Raw genomic sequence first — 21,194 nt, forward strand, 5'->3', positions numbered from 1 at the left:
AAATGAACAAACATATAAAGAAAGCATAAACAAATTATTTGACATTGCTTGCGCAGATGCTTTGAAGAAGATGGAAGACGAATCTGATAAACAGTTTTTACTTGATCAGAGAGGTAATTATATTTTGTTTTTGAATACTTAATTATGACACGGCTGAACATGGAAAATAGAAATGGTGGTTATAGTTGATGCTGCAGAAAGAACTGATGATCTACATATAGTTAAGCTTTGTTCAAAAGTGAGTTCTACGGAGAGCTGAAATTTTGCATTTTAAGTGATATCTTTTATTCTTTCTAAGATATAGACTTAAAACTTTACCGGTAAGTGTAATTTAACTTAATTAACAATAAAAAAGAAGTTATAGTACTTCAAGCCCTTGAAATATATCAGCAAATCCTAAAAACATGAAGTTTGACAAAAAGTTGGGGTTGCGCTGATATTGAATATTACATTTTTTCTCATATCTCTGGATCTATGATAGGTAGAGATTTGAGACTTTGCATACAGGCTTATTTTACTTTAATACAATGAGAAAAATACAGTTGGATTAAATTTAACAATTTTTGACATAAAACGAAAACGAATAGCACCATTCGATTCAGCGGCTCAAAATACATGGGCAAATATACTTCCAAAGTTAAAATTCCAAAATTTTCACAGGTTTTCAGAACGATAAACGCTTTGACCCTTTTTTAACATGTAAATCCCATAAGAAACTTCGGGTGCTTTGAGGCACGTGAAAAATCGATGCTATGGGTTCAAAACCTATATGCGCATGGTTTTTGAGGTATATGGAAGCTATATTTGCCCGGCCGAAGTGAAAAAAAAAAATAATAATTAAGGTCCACCCTAATGATGATCTATTAGGAACAACTCTCAAGATACTTACTACGTAACTTGCTATGCCCTTTTTATTGTACTTATACCTCGTCTTCTGCCATTTGGTACACCTGAATTCCACTCTCGAATGATTATTAGATTTTGATGATTTTCATATATGTTGTAGAACATAAAAAAATAAGAGACACGTATTTTTTTTTATCGGCTAATTTTCACTTTTAAGGGGTAAAAACCTCCCCTAAAGTTAACCCCCAAAAAGCGTTTTTTTTAAATATCTCGGCTTAAAATTAATATTTTTCAATGAAACAAATTGGAGGTTATTTCTTACAAAAAGAGCAAGTATTTCATGGTGATTTGAAGAGTAAGGGTAGCATCCCCTATTTTTTAGGGGTTGAAAACATATATTTTTTGGCATAATTTTATAATAAAAATGTTTAAACCGACTAAAAAAAATTGGAAAAAATGTTTAAACATCCTTAATAACAAAATTTAGTTGACGTCTTTCGGTGTTTTCATAAATATTGTCCCTAAGGGGGTAAACCACCCCTAACACAAAATAACTGTAAATATGTAATTCAATACATAATATTTCGTAGAAAGTTTGTATATAGAGGTTTTCGAGGTCGCTGATTACAAATCTGTTATCAGATTTTGAAAATTCAAAATGGCGGATCCAATATGGCGGACGGAAATATCGAAAAAAAATTTTATATAATAAAAAAGTTTTAAACGACTAAAAAATTTGGAAAAAATTTGTAAACATCTATAATAAACAAATTAAGTTTTTCGGTTTTTTCATAGATACTTCCCCTTAGGGGGGTAAACCACCCCTAACACAAAATAACTATAAGTATACTTCAATCCATAATATTTTGTAGAAGGTTTGTATATAGGGGTTTTCGAGATCGCTCTTTACAAATCTGATATCAGATTTTAAAAATACAAAATGGCGAAACCAATGTGGTGGACGAAAATGTCGAAAAAAAATTTTAACTTTCAAAAAAACTTGTTTACAAATGTGTGATCTTTGTAGCCTGTACATGTGAACTAAAGTCTTAAGCCCTAAACCCCTAAAGAACAAATAGGCTAAATGGTTGTGCTTTTTAACCAAACCACCTCAAATTCCTAAATTTGTAAACCAGAAAATTCTGTGTGTGAAGCAGTTTTATAATTTCCGTAGAAATTGTTATCAGAATGTTATTGAAATTCCTTTATTGTAAATTCAACTTATAATGTATTTTTGTTTATAATATTAGAGTATAATAATAATCTACAATCTTTTATCTTTTGCCATAGTGCATTTTTTGTATTGAGCATAAAATATATTATTTTACGATGTTTTTACAATAATGGTAGTCCTCATAAAAGTGTTTAAAGCACAATGCTTTTTTGCACCAACCACATCGTACAATTGCAATGTTTGTGCACCCTTCTATTTCACAATGTGTTGCACAAGACTTTCCAAAACTGAAATCTATAAGATTATCAAATTTATCTGGTTTTTCATTGACGTAACCGCTTTTATACCAGGAATATTTAAACAAATCTATATATCTCGGTGAAGACAGTTGGTTGTGAACCAATGATTGAAGTTTAATTATATTATTTCTCACATGTAAATTCATATCATGATCCATTAACATTACATTATCAGAAAATGTTCGGACAAAGTTTTTCCAAATACAGAATCGTATTGAGTAATAGTACAAGTAATAGTATTGAGTGATGGCCTACATAGGGATAAAATATTTTTTCCAACCAGATTTTGAAGTGATCTGCAATTAAACGACTTACTAATTAACTGATCAACGATATTACAATGTAAAAATTGTTATTAGTCCCCTTACTTGTTGTTAATTTTCCAGATTTGGATGCTTCCACGTACACGTTTTCTGGTCTAAATATGTTTTGTTCTACAATAGGGCCAAACTTGCTACTTGGTTCCTTTAAAACAAGAAATAGCGGTGACAACAGTTGTCCAGTAGCTGATATTAGTGGCTGTATAGTATAACTATGCGTTGTTGCTGAAATTGACTGTACCAGACATTGCACTTGCTTTTCTCCTTCTACTGCTAATGTTCTTCCAGAATGCATTTCTAGCTGAAATCCGCTCTGATCTGTATTATAAAAATTTTCGAGTCCAATCCTTGGTATACACGATTTAACGTCATCGATAAATGCTTCAGCTTTAGCCGTAAGTTCTGCACTACTTTCTAGTATTTTTCTTGTTATGAACTTATTTATTTTCCTAGAAACTATTCGGTGTGCTTGCTTAAATTTGAGTAACCAATGTTTAGAAGCTTTGAATCTAATATCATCAAAACCAATTTCTTTTTTAGCTTCTAAGGCCCATCGAATTATATCTTCATCATGGATAATTGAACCACTGTCGAGAGCTGCTTGAAAATTATCCAGGGTGTACTGACAAATTTGTGCTACTTTTTCTCTATACGTGCCACCTTTATTAATTGAATGAGCCCAACGACGTAGCTGACTAATAGATGATACTTTTTTGAATCTGTTTTGCACTGTTTTGAGACTTAAATTTTGCTTCGTTTTGCTACTTCTCCAAAATTCTACAGCTCTTTTTTTGTATTCAAAATCTAGTTCTTCATTATCTGCTGTACATTGATTTGTTGGTGCTATATCCGGATCAGGAAAATGATGTTGCACTTCATCTTCAATTATTTCCGCATTATGGTCTTTATACTCTTCTTGAAAATCCAAAGAGTCATCAGTAATCATTTCTACATCGTTGAAATCATGTGTTGCATCTATTAAAATTTCTTTTATTTTTTCGGCCAACTCTGTTTCGTGATAATTCGTGACACTATCTGGTATGTTTAACGCTTGAAAGTATGCTAATAATAAGTTTAGAACGTTTAACGGATTAATTTTCATTTTTCAATCTAAAATGAAAACAAGCGGTAAAATTTATACAAGCTGTGTTTTTGCATGTAAGGCACGACTGCTACATTTCTACCAGAATAAAACGAGTGAATGTAAATTGAATCAAATCATTAATTTATGCATTGGAGAAGAATTCTCGTTCCACTTTGTGATGTTCGGAAAACTCTATTTTTGGTTTTATTCAACTTTTATTCACTTTGAAATTGAATAATGTAAATCTATATAAAATCACTAAAGAAAATTTTCTACAACTGTATGATACCACTGACAAACAAAAAGACGTACTATTCGTACTTTCCGGCATCGAACTAGAATACCTACAAAACTCACTCACTGCCTAAAAAATAACACAGGCAGCTGAGGTAAACACTCGATGAAAACAATCTAAAAAAAGAACATACTGATTCGCACATATTGTCAACAACTTTTATGAGTGAAAGACATTTATCTGTGGAATTATCATTGAATGTACGATAACATTCATTAAACTAATGAATGCATATTAAATTCCCTTTCAATAACAACGTGTTCTTTAATTGCAAATGAAGTTCGAGTATTAATATTCTTTTATGTATTTTTACCAATAACAAAAATTATCATAGTAATATAATAATAATAATAAGAAGAAGAAGAATAAGCATAATTGCAATAGCAATAATAACAGTAATACTGATAATAGCAATGATAATGAAAAATAATAATAATAATTAGAATAATATTTATTATTAAATTTAGATTTTTTGATAAATTCATTAAATCGTAGCAAATAGTATTATTATGGAATTCCAGACTGTAAATATTTTACTATAGATACAATAATCATTACTTCGAGAATTCATCTAAAAAACTTTCGGCTTAGGAAATAATTGTAACAATGAAAAACTCCCAAGTTTGACAACATTAAATTTTATTACAAAACGCAAAAGAGTTTGATAAACTAATTTTATTAACCTATGTTTTTTCATTTGCAAAAAAGTGTGGACTTTTTGAATTTATAAAATTATATAATTATGCAATTTATGAAATACTTTATAATTTATGAAATTACTTTTGAAATTATGCTAATTTATAAAAGCAGAAAAATAAATAATCTTTGATTGAAACATAAAACGAGACGTTATTTGTTACATACAAAATGATAGAATAAAATATCGGTAATATGTCTATATGTCTATACTCGTGTCTACGGTAAAGCATAGGCCTTCGGCTTGTCTGGAGGTTAGGGGTTTGGAGTCGTTTGGTTAAAAAGCACAACCATTTAGCCTATTTGTTCTTTAGGGGTTTAGGGTTTAAGGCTCTTTAGTTCACATGTACAGGCTACAAAGATCACACATTTGTAAACAAGTTTTTTTGAAAGTTAAAATTTTTTTTCGACATTTTCGTCCACCACATTGGTTTCGCCATTTTGTATTTTTAAAATCTGATATCAGATTTGTAAAGAGCGATCTCGAAAACCCCTATATACAAACCTTCTACAAAATATTATGGATTGAAGTATACTTATAGTTATTTTGTGTTAGGGGTGGTTTACCCCCCTAAGGGGAAGTATCTATGAAAAAACCGAAAAACTTAATTTGTTTATTATAGATGTTTACAAATTTTTTCCAAATTTTTTAGTCGTTTAAAACTTTTTTATTATATAAAATTTTTTTTCGATATTTCCGTCCGCCATATTGGATCCGCCATTTTGAATTTTCAAAATCTGATAACAGATTTGTAATCAGCGACCTCGAAAACCTCTATATACAAACTTTCTACGAAATATTATGTATTGAATTACATATTTACAGTTATTTTGTGTTAGGGGTGGTTTACCCTCTTAGGGACAATATTTATGAAAACACCGAAAGACGTCAACTAAATTTTGTTATTAAGGATGTTTAAACATTTTTTCCAATTTTTTTTAGTCGGTTTAAACATTTTTATTATAAAATTATGCCAAAAAATATATGTTTTCAACCCCTAAAAAATAGGGGATGCTACCCTTACTCTTCAAATCACCATGAAATACTTGCTCTTTTTGTAAGAAATAACCTCCAATTTGTTTCATTGAAAAATATTAATTTTAAGCCGAGATATTTAAAAAAAACGCTTTTTGGGGGTTAACTTTAGGGGAGGTTTTTACCCCTTAAAAGTGAAAATTAGCCGATAAAAAAAAATACGTGTCTCTTATTTTTTTATGTTCTACAACATATATGAAAATCATCAAAATCGGTGAGTTCGGGTTGGGTACCTTTCCTTGTGAGACAACGAAAACTAAATGCACCTTGTCATCGGCTGAACTGGCCACCCAGTTACTGTTACTGCGCCGGATCGCAGAGTATGCACCGGCAACCTCTTTATTCGAAATATCGTAATATGTTATTATATTTTCTTTGGAAAGCAATACCCAACTTCACGTTTCGGACTGAAGAAGAAAAATGTGATTTTAACATTTGTGGATTATACACTTACATATTTTAAAAATAAGCAGCCTTTTTAACAATATTTTTGTTGGAAATTATAGTTTAGCTCAGAAAACATTCGAATAAACCAACACCAATATAGAAGTAAATAATTTCACGGGCGCCAAAACTTCGACTGCTTCTCAAACTCGGCTTGGTGGTGCTACCGCATTAATTGATTAAAATTAAAATTAAAATAACCCAATATTTATAAGGCTAAAATTTTTGATGTCCAAAGACTTTATGCCCAAAATTTTTAAGTTCTTAACTTTTAAATCCTGCTTTTGGGAACTCAGTTTAATTTATTGAGGTACATGGCACACGGCATACGGCACACCGTTAGCCGCTAAATATATTAAAAGATATGAAGAGGATAATGCTAACGAAATAAGCGTTTTTTTACCTTATTGAAAATAGTTATCGTTTTTCAGATCGAATAAAGTTACCTATCCAGCAGCATGTATTTCAGATACTACAGAAATTTGTGCAAACATAAAAGAAGATATAGAGACACTACCAACTATAGCTCTAACACCATTTGTTCTTTCTGAAGTCGCGTCATCAAACATGATTTCTGAAAAGTTTTCTTCAATAACATGTTCACCATCTTTAAGTTCAACCAGCATTAGCAATCACTCAAAAACATCTCATTTAAATAATATAAACCTTCCTTTTACTGTACCGGCACCAGAACGACTCTTACCTGTTGGATCAACAAGTCGCTATAATGGTAAGCAATGTTACAGACTTAAAATGTAATTAAGATATTTAGATTTTACAATAGGGTGATTAAAATGACCCAACAAAACAAGGAAAGTAATTCGTGAAATTTTCTTACCTTCGCTCGTCAATCCTCAATTTTAAATTAGATAGTAATTTATCAGTTCAAAATATTTCTACTGCAGTTTTTATTTTAATTGTATTCGATATTCGAAAATCTTCAATGTTAAAACTCGCAGTGGTTACCTACTATACGCTTTGCGTGCAAACACCGAATTTTATGCATAAAGTATCGACAAAAATAAATGTTCGATACACGTAAAAATGGATTTCACACTCATGTGATTGTCACCCTCGCTTCACTCAAGTTAGAACCCTCACACTCCTGTAGAATCAACTTTTTCGCTGAGTCAAAATATACTATTATGCGTTAAGTTGGTTTTTATGCATTCTACAAATTTTATTTAACGATTCTTTCAATCATCACATCTTTTGGAGAAAGCATACTGATAATGAATTTGACAGCGGTTTTTTCATGCTATATAAACGGACACTTTATTTATTTCTATAACACTGAATTCGAAATTTAATCGCGATTTTGTATGTACAAATTATTGTGTGACATAATTAATCCACACTGCAATCACTGGAGAGAGAGAGAGAGAGAGAGAGAGAGAGAGAGAGAGAGAGAGAGAGAGAGATCATGTCTTTGAGAATTAGGAATATTTTGAGCCATTCATCGTAGGCTATAAATCGTACTCACCAAAAATTACTAATTAAAGTATTTATGAAATGCATATGTCAAATTATGGCACGTACAGCAGTGAAGTGGAAATCATAGCATTTGTTCGTCTATATTCTGCTTGTATTTCAGTTTCTAGTGCAACCTTTATAAATCCTATGTATTACGGTCGCGATTCTAGTACTTATAATGAAAAATAATTGAATTTATTTTTATCTGGTCTCATAGATACTGGACATGATGACATGCAAAATTACAACAATGTAAATATTTTGGCTAATTATAAAAAGAATTCCGATAAAAGTTACCATCATACAAATAATAATGTTTCAAAATTTGAAAGAGTTGAAATTGATGATAATTTAAATACAATTTATCTAAAAACGAAAAGGGAAGGTGACTTGATTGAAAATAAGAGTAAAACCCTTTTTAACAAAAAAAAATGGGAAAAAAACAGAGTAGGAAATATGAGTTTTTATTTTTTAGATAACAAAAAAAAAGATCCTGTCCACAACATGAGCGAAGTCAGATCACAAAAAAAAAGTTCTAAGGATATAGTTGAAAATGTTACTAAGGTAAGATTAGGGGACTTGGTTGAAGGGCGCGAGAGCGACAACACGTGTCTCGAGCGAGACCGACAGTTACGATAGTTTTGAGTGGGAAGAAGGTGAGAAAAAATAAAAAGCAAGCAAAAAAGGAGGAAAGGTAAAGTGTAAGAAGAAGTGTGTGAAAGAAGCAAGAAGAAAAAGTGAATAGGAAAAGAAAAAGAGAGGAATAACAGGAAAGAGGGCACAAAAGGTTAGAAAGCCACGAGTGTCATGGCGGACGGTAAACCGAAAGGAGCGGGAAACAGCGGAGAGAAGAGTGCGGCGAGCAAAGATAAGGAGGAGAAGAAAAAAGTATTAACAAGGCAGTCAACTTTAGAAGGCTTAGTAGGAGGAAGAAAAGTGACGTTCAAAGACGAGGCGGAAGTGAAGAAAGTGTGGGATGAATTAGGAGCAATGAAAGAACAGAACAAGAAAATGAAGGAGAAAATCGCGAAAGAAGGAAAGGAAAGAGATATAGAGATGAGGAAAATAGAAAGTGTAGTGAGAGAGCTGAAAGAAGAATTGAAAAGTGGAAAGGAAAAGATGGAGGCCATGGAAGAGAAGGTGGAAAGTTTGGAGAGCACGGTAGCGGAGCTGAACGAGAGGCTAACGGCGGTAACGGAGAGGCAGGCGGAGACATCAGCCGAGACGGGAGAGGAGCGGTTCGACGTCGGAGCAACAGAGGGCGCGAGAGGCTCCACTTGGAGCTTAAGGAGCGGGACGAGCATGCGGTCGATGCTCAGCGGCAGAAGCACAGCACGAAGCGGCAACAGCTGGGGCAGCGGTGCGTCAGATGCGTTCTCAGGGAGAGAGGTGAGTTTGATGAAGAAGATGTTATATGATAAGGATAGGGCGGAAAGAGCGTGCAACATCGTAGTGAAAGGATTGGCCGAGCACATGGTAGAATTAGAAAGGTTGATAGGAAAGAAAGATGAGGTGAAGGATTGGGTAGAAAAATTAATAGAGGAAAAATTAGGAACAGAAGTAAAGGTAGAGACAGCGAGAATAGGAGGAGGGAGAAGTAGGGTAGATAGAATCGTAATTGCTAAATTAAGAAGCGAAGAGGAGAAGAGAAAAGTGATGAAAAATAAGAGCAAGCTAAGAGGGACGAACATTTATATAGAGCATGATTTAAGTTACGAGGAAAGGAGAAAGCAGGAGGAAATTAAGAGATGGTGCATGGAAAAGAAAAGGAAGGGATGGAATATAAGAATAGGAATAGGTAGGGTATGAAAGAATTAGAGAACATAAAAAGGGAAAGTCAGGTTTGGGATTACATAGGAAAATTTAGGAAAAAGAAAACAAAGAAAGGGATTAAAAATGAAATCTTAGAAGAACAATGGAAAAAACACTTTGAAAAACTACTACAGGGATCTGGGACAAAAAAGGTAGGAGAAAAAAGGGAAATGATAGCAGAAAAAAAAAGAGGGAGAAGGTATTACGGCAGACGAAATTTTGCAAGCGTGGAAAGGCATAAAGAGGAGGAAAGCGCCGGGATGGGATGAAATCCCAAATGAAGCATGGATACACGGTAGTCAGGAAATAAAGGAAAAGCTGGTAGCAATAATAGGAAAAATATGGGACGGTGGGGAGATCCCAGAGGACTGGAAAACGGGGGTCATAGTACAGATATATAAAAAAAGGAAACGTAAACGAACCTAGCAATTACAGAGGATAACATTGTTGCCGACGGCGTATAAAATCTATGCAGAAGTGCTAAGGAAAAGACTAGTAAAGGAAGTAGAAGAAAAAGGGTTATTGTCAGAAAGTCAAGCAGGGTTTAGGGAAAACAGATCGACAATAGATAACATTTTCACACTGGACCATTTGATAAAGAAAAGTAAAAGAAATAAAAAGAAACTATACGCGTTATTCATAGACTTGAAGGCGGCGTTTGACACGGTAAACAGAAAAAAACTATGGAAGATTCTAGGAGACATAGGAGTAAGTAAATATATAATAGAGCAACTGAAGGGAATATATGAGGAAACCAGGGTGAGGGTAAGAACGGAAGGAGGAGTTACAGAAGATTTCTGGACGGAACTAGGACTAAGACAAGGCTGCGTGTTGAGCCCAATTCTGTTCTGCCTATATATAGGAGAGTTAGAGAAAGAGTTTAGGAAAAGGAATATAGGGGGAGTAGAGACTAATGGAGTTAGGATATGGAATCTAGACTATGCAGACGACATCGTACTTCTAGAGAGACTTAATATTGAGCATGGAAAAGACAAAGATACTGATTTTTAATAAAAAAGCAAATGAAAGGAAAGAAGTATGGAGATGGGAGAGAGATAGGATAGAAGTCTTGCCAAAATGACTATATAATATAGGAAGATATATATATATATATATATATATATATATATATATATATATATATATATATTAAGGTAAGATTAGAGAAAATGAGATTTAATGATACAAAAGAAAATATGAATAGGAATTGTGTTAATAAACGTCGCCAGATTCAAAGGGCAAGGGAACTATTTTCATCAAAACTTTCTTACATATATGGTATAATGGTAAGGTAAAATTACCACTGCTCAGTGAGTACGATCATAGTTTAGAAGAATGATTATATAATTATAGTAAATTTAGAGATTGAATTCGTTCTTACAATAATATTTTCTTTTATTCCAATCGAGAATCCCGTGGATATAATGACCTGTCGATACGTCGTCTTACGACATATTAGTTATACTTTAATGCCGCTAGGTGGACAGTAACCTTTTTTCTACTTTTATTTCAATTCGATTGTTTTTTCCAACATTTAAATTGTAACCTTTTCTTTCTTTTTTCACTTATTGTTCGTTGAGACCAATAAATTTATTTTCAAAGTTGAAATACATACAATCATTAGCTTCTTTAAATTATATTAATAATATTTTCTGGTTTGCTACATTTAAGGCAAACGTTATCAATAAATTTAAATCTGGAATTCATAACTTAAAAATTCAAGATCAAGTTTGTCATACATCACCTAATACAATTAAAACTTTAAATGATACTGTTCATTGTGGTTAAATTTATGTATATGATCGACACCCACCCGTCATATTTCTACTAGATTCGTTTTTATGTTGTTCTCCCATCTGCGTCTAGGTCTACCTAGAGGTCGCGTTACTATGAACTTGTCCTTTACGATACGCGCTGCCGTGCGGTCGTCTCCCATTCTCGCTATGTGCTCTGCCTTGTCGAGAAAAATCACATAATTTATCACACGATCGATCACATGATAGATCACATGAATTCTCACGTGAGTAATCACGCTAAAGATCACGTCAGAAATCACTCATAAAATTGAAGTATTTGTTTTAATTAAAATGTTGTTTTAATTAAAATTATTTTGTATTTACTAAACAATTATGGAAAATATATATTTGTTGATGCTAATCCAAACAAATCGACCGCAAAAGAGTAAAAAAAACTTTGCCTTAACCGAGACTTGAACGCTGGTCCTTAACTTCACAGTCCATTATCTTACTCACTGAGCCATTTTTTCTTGTCCTAATAATGATAAGTTGCAGATCATATATGAATCTTAGTAATGTATCATTTACGTGTATAGACTATCTGCTGTTATTTAATAAAATAAGGAAAACAATTTTATTATGCAATAATAGGTTTATTTTGTGTTTTAATCTTCATGAATTGTAATGATTCTTTTGTACTATATAATATATATTATTCAGTAGTACAAATTTAGATTATAAATATCAATCTTAACTTTAAAAATATTTTAGATCTTTTCAATTTTTATCTTGAAGTATACGTATAAACTTTACAAAATTATAAACCTAACATATTTTTAGGTAAAAATAGCATAGAATTTTAAAGCTTACTACAGCACAAATAGCTGGTAGGCAGTAAAATAATGAATTATGAAGTTGTGGGCCAGGGTTCAATCCTCGGTTAGGACAAAGTTTTTTTTCATTTTTTCGTGGTCAATTTATTTGAATTAGCAACAAATGTATTTTTCATAATTGTTTAGTAAAAATAAAATAATTTAATTTATTTTAATTAAAACAAATACTTTAATTTTATGAGTAATTTCTGACGTGATTTTGAAGGTGATTTATTGCGTGAGAAATCACGCCAAATAGTCACGTGAGAAATCACGCCAAATAGTCACGTGAGAAATCACGCCTAAGAGTCACATGAGAAATCACGTGATTCATCACATAATAATTCGAGTGATCTATCACGTGATTGATCGTATAATAAATCACGTGATTTTTCTCGCCAGGGTGCCCATCCCAATCTGCGTAATTTTATTATACTGTTGATATTTGGTGACGCGTACAGATTGTGTAACTCATCATTGCCCCGATAACATGATGTCGGCCGAATCACGGCACCGAGACTGTTCGGAATGGGCCACGCGTGACGTCCAGGTACCCCTGCTCCATGACCCGGAAATGACGGCATTGTGCTCAGCACAATGCTGGCACGCGGTGCAAGCATCGTGCCGGCACTTAAATTAAGCGAAAAAACAAAAAAATTAAAACCCTAACGGGGATCGAACCCTGAACCTTTCAGTTAGCAGGCTGGCACTTTACCACTCGACCACGAACACTTGTTACAAGTCATAGCTAATTGTGTCCTTATGTACTGCGAGCAGCTGTTGATGTTAATAAAGTTGCAAGTTATTGTAATAAACAATCACCAGAATTATTATCAACGCGATAACAACATCGATATTCGCCGCTTATTTCGTGTAAGGCGCGAATGGCGAACTGGCAGGCTGCTATAAATTCGGTAGTCATGAAAGAGTAGTCATAATAATATAATTAATAAAAATTGGCAAGGAACAAAGTCTGGTGGATAAATTATAGCCCAAATTAACAAAATCAACAGCCTTAAAATAAAATACATTGAAAAGCCTTATTTCGTGAATTGTGCGGCTGAAAATTTTCTAAATTTCGCAGCCAACAAAGCCGGCATTCTGCGGGAATTTGGAATTTCGAGCTGACATTCTGCCAGTACTCTGACAGCGCTGAATGCTAAAAAATTTTGAACATGGGTCAAAGGCACAATGCCGTCATGTAGCTCCTCAAAATGTCGTCATAATGCTGCCATGAGTGCCAACAGGGCGAGACCGCAAAATTCCGACATTTTGCCTTCGTTCGTGCCAGTGTCATACAGCCGGCACTCATGGCCGTCATTCTGACAAAGTTTCGTGCCGTCGCAATGTGAGCACGCGTGCTGGCACGCTGTGCCGCCAGAATGTCAACATTATGACTTCCCGAATGTGTGCCGGCTGTATGACACCGGCTCGATCGAAGGCAGAATGTCGGCATTTTGTCCGCAGATTGTCCGCCTGCTTAATGAGAGCTCATGCTCTGTATATTCATATTTTAACGGTTTTTAGACAAGAGCCTCGACTTAAGTAAATTACTCACGGCGTAGAAGCAAGCATTACCCGAATGGAGTCTCTTATTCTCGCCTCTGCAGATGCCCAGTTCATCCACAATTACACTGAAAAAAAAAGTTGTTTCTGTTGTAAAGTCCGGTAGTTTTAACTGTTCTGCCACCGTAACGACTGTTCAGTAAGAACAACGGTGTACGACTGGTAGTTTTGATGAGTCGCGACTCGTAAAATTGGTCGCTTACGCGGGACACCAGCAAAAATGACCGAACTGATTCTTTAAAACTGATGAACTCTACGGTAATCTTGGCGAGTCTTCGTACAATGACGGATTACTGGGGCGAGTTCAGTTAAAATGGCTGTGTTTTTTTTCAGTGTATGTAGTTTGTTTTCGATTCGCTCACTTTCGACCCTGTAAAATCAGCCGTTTTTATGAGGATTTCCGCGTTTCTTGTTACCGTTTCGCTATAATCCCCTAGTATATCCAAATTATCTGCGTAGCCTAGTAATTACGTTGTTCAATTAAGCGTTGCGCCCAGCTAGCTAACCTGCATTTTTCTAACGACATACTCTAACGTTAAGTTAAACAGCACCGTAGAAACCCCTTCCCCTTGGTTTAAACCATCCTGTATCGTGAAGGGCTCTGATACATTACCGCCTACTCAGACCTTTCCCTTGCTTCCGTTTAAACATATTTGAATTTATCTCACGATTTTTTTTTTTTTTGTACACCAAGAAGTACTAGAATTTGATACATTCTGCTTCGCTTAATAGAGTCGTACGCTTTTTTAAAATCTATAAATATTTGGTGCATGGTTTCGCAAAATTCCCACTTTTTTCTAACAAATGTCAGCGACAGTAATTTGCTGTTATTTGTTACGAGGTCTCCGCTTTTGCCCTTCATCAATTGCGCTTTACTCCTAAAACCCTTTCTAATGGCGTTTATTCCTCTGTACATTTCGCGGGGGTTACTGTTAGTTTCTATGAGTAATAACCCATATTTATAACAATTCAAAAATTTAAATCAATTAACTAAGTCAGAAACGCTTTACAAGTGAATGTGTCGGATTAATAGTTTCCAAAGATAGATAGATTAGATTTTCTAGGATATAATAAAAAAAAGTTACGCGTTAAAGGTTATCAAGGTTTTGTAGCTCATGTAGTAAAAAGTGCTTTGAATAATTAAAAAAATTTTTAATACAAAGAAAGATTGGGCAATTTATTTGTGTTTCCATCAAAATATACAGGGAGTCCAAGATGCATGCATTGAAAATTCTTAAATTCCATGGCTACAGTAAGAAAAATTGGTAGTAATCCAGATTTATTTAATACAATGACAACTAATCCAAATCGGCCAGAGTTAAAACAAATAGTAGAAAAATTTTTACCTGAATTTACTTGTAATGATATTGCACCTATAGAAGTGAGGTTCTTCTATGCAAAATTTCGTGCACTTCTATCTGATATTTTAAGCGGAAAAATTTTAGGTAATGTTATAGCTCACGTTTATGTAATAGAATTTCAAAAAAGAGGTCTTCCACATGCGCATATGTTATATACATTAGACCCCAAAGATAAACTAACAAATCTAGATAAAATTGATAAACTTATTAGTACGGAAATTCCTGATGAGTAGATATCCCGCATAAAGACGACTATTTATGTTATAATACAGAAACTTGCTCTAATAAATTTTCAAAATATTTCCGTGACGCGATTTAATTAAAAAATAACGGTTTTCTTAGATATCGTAGACGTATCAATAGAAATAAAAATTATCATTATAATAAGAGGATTGATAGTGAAATTGTAAATGTTGATAATTCAATGGTAGTACCCTATAATCCAACTGGTATAAAAAAATACTATTGTCACATAAGTATAGAATATTGTGCTTTAACCATGAGTATCAAATACTCATACAAATATTTACACAAAGGTCACAATAGAGCTTTAATTAGAAAACCAAAAAAAAAGATTCAAACCCTTTGGTATATGATGGAATTACAAATCATTTAGACTGTAGATACTTAAGCCCTATGAAAATGCATGGAGAATACATGAACAAATACCTATATGAGGAAATTCACATACTGTACAACCATTAGCTCTTCATATGCCAGACAAATGACCAATAAATATTAATGAAACCAATATTGATTTAAGTGCATTCAACTGTGAAATGACACTTACGACGTGGTTCATACTGAATAAAACAGATTATTCCAGACAATTATGCCGTATTTTATACGCTGATTTACCACAGCACTATACTTTTTCTAAAAAGATATGGATTAGTCATAAAAATCATAGCAATACTCTAGGTAGATTAATTTGCATTGAACCCAAAGACCAGGAATTATTTGATAAGAAATTAATTTACACCGAGTAAAGGGAGCTACTTCTACTGATGGTTTAAAAACTTTTGAGGATAACTTTTATCCAACTTTTATAGATACTGCAATAGCTATGTGAATGGTAGAAAATGATAAAGTTTTCTATATATTCGACGAAGCATGTCATATTATGTTACCAACAATACAATTACGTAAATTTTTTGCTTAGTTTCTAATTGCTAACATATTACCACTGGCAAATCAAACTTTAAAACATTTTACTCTAATATTAAGTCTCATAAACATTGAAAAGAAACACATAATAAATGTGAAAATATAAATAAAAACAGACTTATATGAAGAGTAATAAATGTTAGTAATAATATTTGAAAAAATCCATTATTGTTGTTTATTAACAAAAAATTTAAAAAAGCGAACCAAGAGCATACCCCATTTAATTTAAAGTATGTTCATAGCAGTACCCTTGGATCGTGTGTGAAGCTGCCTACTTTCTAAATTTCATATTTAGTGAATTTTATAGTTAATTAATCATAGCATATTATGTAAAAATGGAGTATTGGCAAGTGAAGCGAAAAAGGGTAAAATATATATCATGGGCCCCCAAATAAGGGGAAGTTATAATGAGGGCCAACCAAAATGAGGGGGAGCCAAAAACAGTAAAATTACGTAAAAATCGTTCATTATTAACCCAATAACAAAAGTTAAGTTAGAAATAACTTGAAAAAAGGCAAAATTTTAACCCAATAACTCAAAATGATAAAAAGCTAATTTCTGAAACGGCAGCGGCTCTATATCAATATGAAGAGACACTCTAAACACTGAAGAGTAAAAATCAACACTAGTAGGTGAACAATTTTAGTGTTTACTCTTCTATGAAGTGCAAATCGTGAAAGTTACACCTTTGAAAAGTGAAATTGTAAAAATAACGCTTTTAAAAAGTACAAAAGTCCAACCGTTTGTTTTTAAAAGTGTGAATATTTAACTAAATATTTTAGAATAAGAGTAAACGTTTAAAATTACACTTTTCAAATGTGTGGTCTATGATTTTTATAAATTTAAAAAATGAAAATTCACACTTTTAACGGTTCAAGTTTTAGACTTTTTAAAAGTATAATGTTTGCAATTTATAGTGTATTTAATTGTAAAAGTCACGTTTCTACTTTTAAAAGTGTAATTTCAATGATTTACATTTTATTGAAGTGTAATTTTTAAATTGTACTGTTGTATAGAATGATGTTGGCTCTATCGGTCTTTCCGAGGCAATTTGTACGTAAGAGAAAAAACCAGGGTTTTTCTTTATTCTTCCTTCGAAGTTTCAGTGGACAATGCCACCCTCATCAGGAAAAGAATTAGTGGTCGATCGCCGGTATTTACATTCGGATATTGCGGGATATGTCTCGTCCCCGCCGGACGACGAAGGGAGAGAAGGTAGAGGTGTTGCTCTCTCAGCTGTTCGGTCCCGAATTCTGGTTTCTTCTCTCCTTTCTTACGTTTGCCTCGGGAAGACCGATAGAGCCAACACCATTCTATTGTAAATATCCACCGAGGGATCGAGTCAACGTAGGAGAATTACTACTCTCTCTACAAATAATTGTACTGTTGTAACATTAGTATCTTTGGAAGTGGAAATTCATCGTTATTAACCCTCTAGAGTCAATTTTTACTCTCCGGTATTTAGAGTGTAAGTAAACGGATAAACTTCAAATTTGTTATGGGGAAGATGCACTTAGTATGAATATCCTTAGCTATTTTATGAGTAATTTTTAATTGACGTGATAAGAATTTCGATCCGCAATATCTATATGTTTGAAGATCAGCGCCGAGCACCACCGAAGTCGACGCAAGCAGATCCTGCTGCCCAGGCCCGATTTTATTTAGCACCGTAACTGCCTTCTTCTGTCTTCTTATCCAAGCGCCTTCCAGCGCGCGACACGGCGTTGCATTCGGTGAGGCGCATTTGTGTGGCCATTATTGGCTTGGCCATCAAAAAGAGCAGTCGCTTTGTCTTGTAAATATTTTAAAGTCGTTGAATAAATTGGAAAGCTGTAATATTATTTCAAGTGTGCAACTCTCTATTACCCTTATACCTCATCCCGCGATAATCCTAAATACCAACCAGGGCGCGTTGAAGTAGTCAAACATTATGAGCTAAAGTGGTGACCCCTAAAGTGCAAATCAGTGCGCGTCTCAACAACTTTTTTTGCAGAACTGACTTCATCTTTGGACGCCATGTGCCTCTTTGGCCAAATTTCTCGACTTTGACCACGTGCCGGTTTAAGGCGTGCTAACCAAATGAAAATTTAAATTTTTTGTTTTTGTTATATTACGGGACGCTGCTGTTGATTTTTGAACGATGCTATACGTTCACGTACGTTAGCGTACCTTTTAATTATGATTTGAACATTCTGCACAGTATGCAAACTATTCAGGAAAGGAATTTTCAGTTTATTTATTACATAAATTTGTGCTGATAACATATTCTGGCGCTCGTATACCTGCGACGCTGTGCCTCCCAACATAGATGCGCAACACCTAGCGCCTCGCATGCACTAGGATTTTTCTTTAACCGTTGGATTTGGCGCGATCGCCAACATTTAGGTGAACGCGGGGGAGAGAGGAAAATAATCACTCACAATATATACAGTTTGTTGCTCGCTCTTTCTCTTTTTCTCATTGGCTCTAACTCGCGTACCCCTTAGTCTCAAAGCCGTAGCCTGTGACGTCACGCTTTACGTGCTTTCAAGTCGATCTCTATCGCACACGTATGCTCTCTCTCTCTCTCTCTCTCTCTCTCTCTCTCTCTCTCTCTCTCTCTCTCTCTCACGCACAATTTATTTCGTCATCTGATAGTGACTAGTCGGGAAAGCCAGGCAATCCTGAATACCTTTTCTGCGAGGTATTAGCAAAGGAAGTTTCACGCATCTTTGTTGGAGTTACGTGTCGTCTACCCCACGCTCCTTCCTTTCAAGGCTCTAATTCTATTGATCAACTAACAACCTACATGCCCAACTACTCCACAAAGGTCATAATGCGCGACTTCAACTAAGCCCAACTATCTTCATCTAAAGACACGAATTTCATCAGGGCCTTTATTGATAAAAACTCCCTCTCATCGGTTCCCTATGGTGCCACCCAACACTAACAGGGTTCTGACATTCGGCTTGACCTTTACCTAATTTATGAGCAGGATCACCTGCTATCTTACTGAAAAACATACTTGCCTTTCATTAATGGACATGACCTTATCACGGCCGCTCTCGACGTACAGATTCCACGTCACGCACCTAACACATACTCTTATAGAAACTGTAAAGGAATCAGCGCCGAGAAACTAAAGGACTTCCTTAGCGCATGTGACTGGTCATTCCTTACTCCTTCATCGCCGACGAATGCATCACAACGTTCAACGCCAGCCTAACGGACGAAATTAACCATCTTGCCCGATTACAAACCGTGACACCAAGACTGGAGCGTCACCTGTGATTTACCACGGCTCTTCGACTTATATTGCCGCGATCTGAAGAGAGATGGAAAAACTTGGAATTACTGCCTTTAAGGCCCTCTTACCATCACGATTTTCTACAGATGACCTTAACAAGCACTTCAGCAAAATTTCTAATGATCCGCTTGCTTTTGCTGTTGATGATTACTGAACTGAATGGAGCGTGTTAGCTGCGGTATCACACTTTGACACTCAGGCCAGGGGAAGTGACGGCATCCCGCAGGTGCCACTTCTTTTCCGCTAGAACGGGGCAATTACACGGAAGGTGATCAGGGGTCTCCTCCTCTGTGCAGAAAAATCTACAGAAAGAGTTCCTACTTAGTCCCATTACATTTCTATGAGCATTCAGACTGTCGTGTCCTATAAGGATCTCCACAAACAGCTTGGTTTTTGCTCTTTTAAGTCCGAGGATTACTCTGGATCAGTTTTTCACATTGTTAGTCGTCACTAGGGTTGTGCGAGTTCCCGAAAAATCGAGTTTCCCGCCCTTGGTAAAACTCTAATAGCTCGAAAAACTCGAGTAGCTTGAAAAACTCGAGTAGCTCGAAAAACTCGAGCAGCTCGAAAAACTCGAGCAGCTCGAAAAACATGAGCAGCTCGTAATTATCCATGTCCTTGTCGATAATTCGCGATTGCAAGAAGGCTATATGAGCTAACTTGTACCAGTCGGCTAGACAGTATGAGAGTTGAGCTACAACAATTTATCGAACTAGACTCATCATTGATTCGCTCTAACACTTTGAAGTACATTAAGCAGCCTTTACTCTGTAATCAGAATAAATAAAAATTAAATTAGGTATATATACCATTTTTTAGTATGTTTGAAATCATAATCGATTCTTGAATATTTTTAACAGTAAAACGAGAACCAGAGGACGAAGAAGAGACTACCAAGGTTGATGATGATAATGCAGAGCCTCCACATAAGAAATTCAAAAGTGATGTTTGGAATTATTTCCCAAAAATTGACAGAAATAAAGCCAAGTGTAATTTATGCTTCAGAGAATATTTGACAAAACAAGGAAGTACAATAATTTTGCGACGACATTATGCTGCTATTCATAATAGTGAAGGCGAATACTTTAGTAACAACCAACATTACAGAAAAGAGAACTATTGTACCTCTTGAATCTACATCAACTAAAGCTTAAGCACTTACACAGACTATTGCATATATGATGTGTATCTTCAGCCATTAAATGTTATGGATAATCAAGACTTTAAATATTTAATAAGTGTAGCAGAACCTAGGTATACGATCCCCCATAGAATAACTTTCTCTAGAAACATTATACCTACTACTTATAATAAAGAAATCAAAAGAATAAAAATCAAACTAGTTAACGATCTGAAAGATTATTTCGTATATTAAAGCATCCGGCTATTTATAATATTTAATAATAATCAAGAATATATTATAAAGATGATTGATATTTTACACGTTACAAATGTGAGTGTTCTAACATACCACAGATAGATGGACCTCAAGAGCTACCAATGGATTTATAAGCCTAACCATACACTACATAAAAAAAAATTGAATGTGAAAATATAGTTTCAAATAATCGACATGTAACTGGTTCTCATACAGCAGTCAATTTAGAAAAATACACGGAAGAAATGTTAAATGAGTGGAATATCGATATAACAAATAAAACAATTATTTGGGTAACTGACAATGCAAAGAATATGATAAGAGCTTTAGAGTTGGATAAAGAATGAAT

At 34.3% G+C, this 21,194-nt stretch overlaps 1 protein-coding gene across 16 annotated transcripts in view; it reads left to right on the forward strand.

The window, feature by feature from the left end:
* The window catches only part of LOC100680429 (protein unc-79 homolog), a 2,400,004-nt gene that overhangs the window by 1,578,898 nt on the left and 799,912 nt on the right, over positions 1 to 21,194 (forward strand). For all 16 annotated transcript variants that reach the window (XR_004345182.1, XR_004345183.1, XR_004345184.1 and 13 more), the window contains one exon: positions 6,626 to 6,924. Coding sequence is in view for 13 of the 16 variants with exons in the window: in XM_031923950.1 (XP_031779810.1) it covers positions 6,626 to 6,924 (299 nt within the window). In the remaining 3 variants the exon portion in view is untranslated. The remainder of the gene's footprint in view (positions 1 to 6,625; positions 6,925 to 21,194) is intronic.

This window comes from Nasonia vitripennis (genome assembly GCF_009193385.2).
Source record: "Nasonia vitripennis strain AsymCx chromosome 2 unlocalized genomic scaffold, Nvit_psr_1.1 chr2_random0002, whole genome shotgun sequence".
Taxonomy (NCBI): domain Eukaryota; kingdom Metazoa; phylum Arthropoda; class Insecta; order Hymenoptera; family Pteromalidae; genus Nasonia; species Nasonia vitripennis.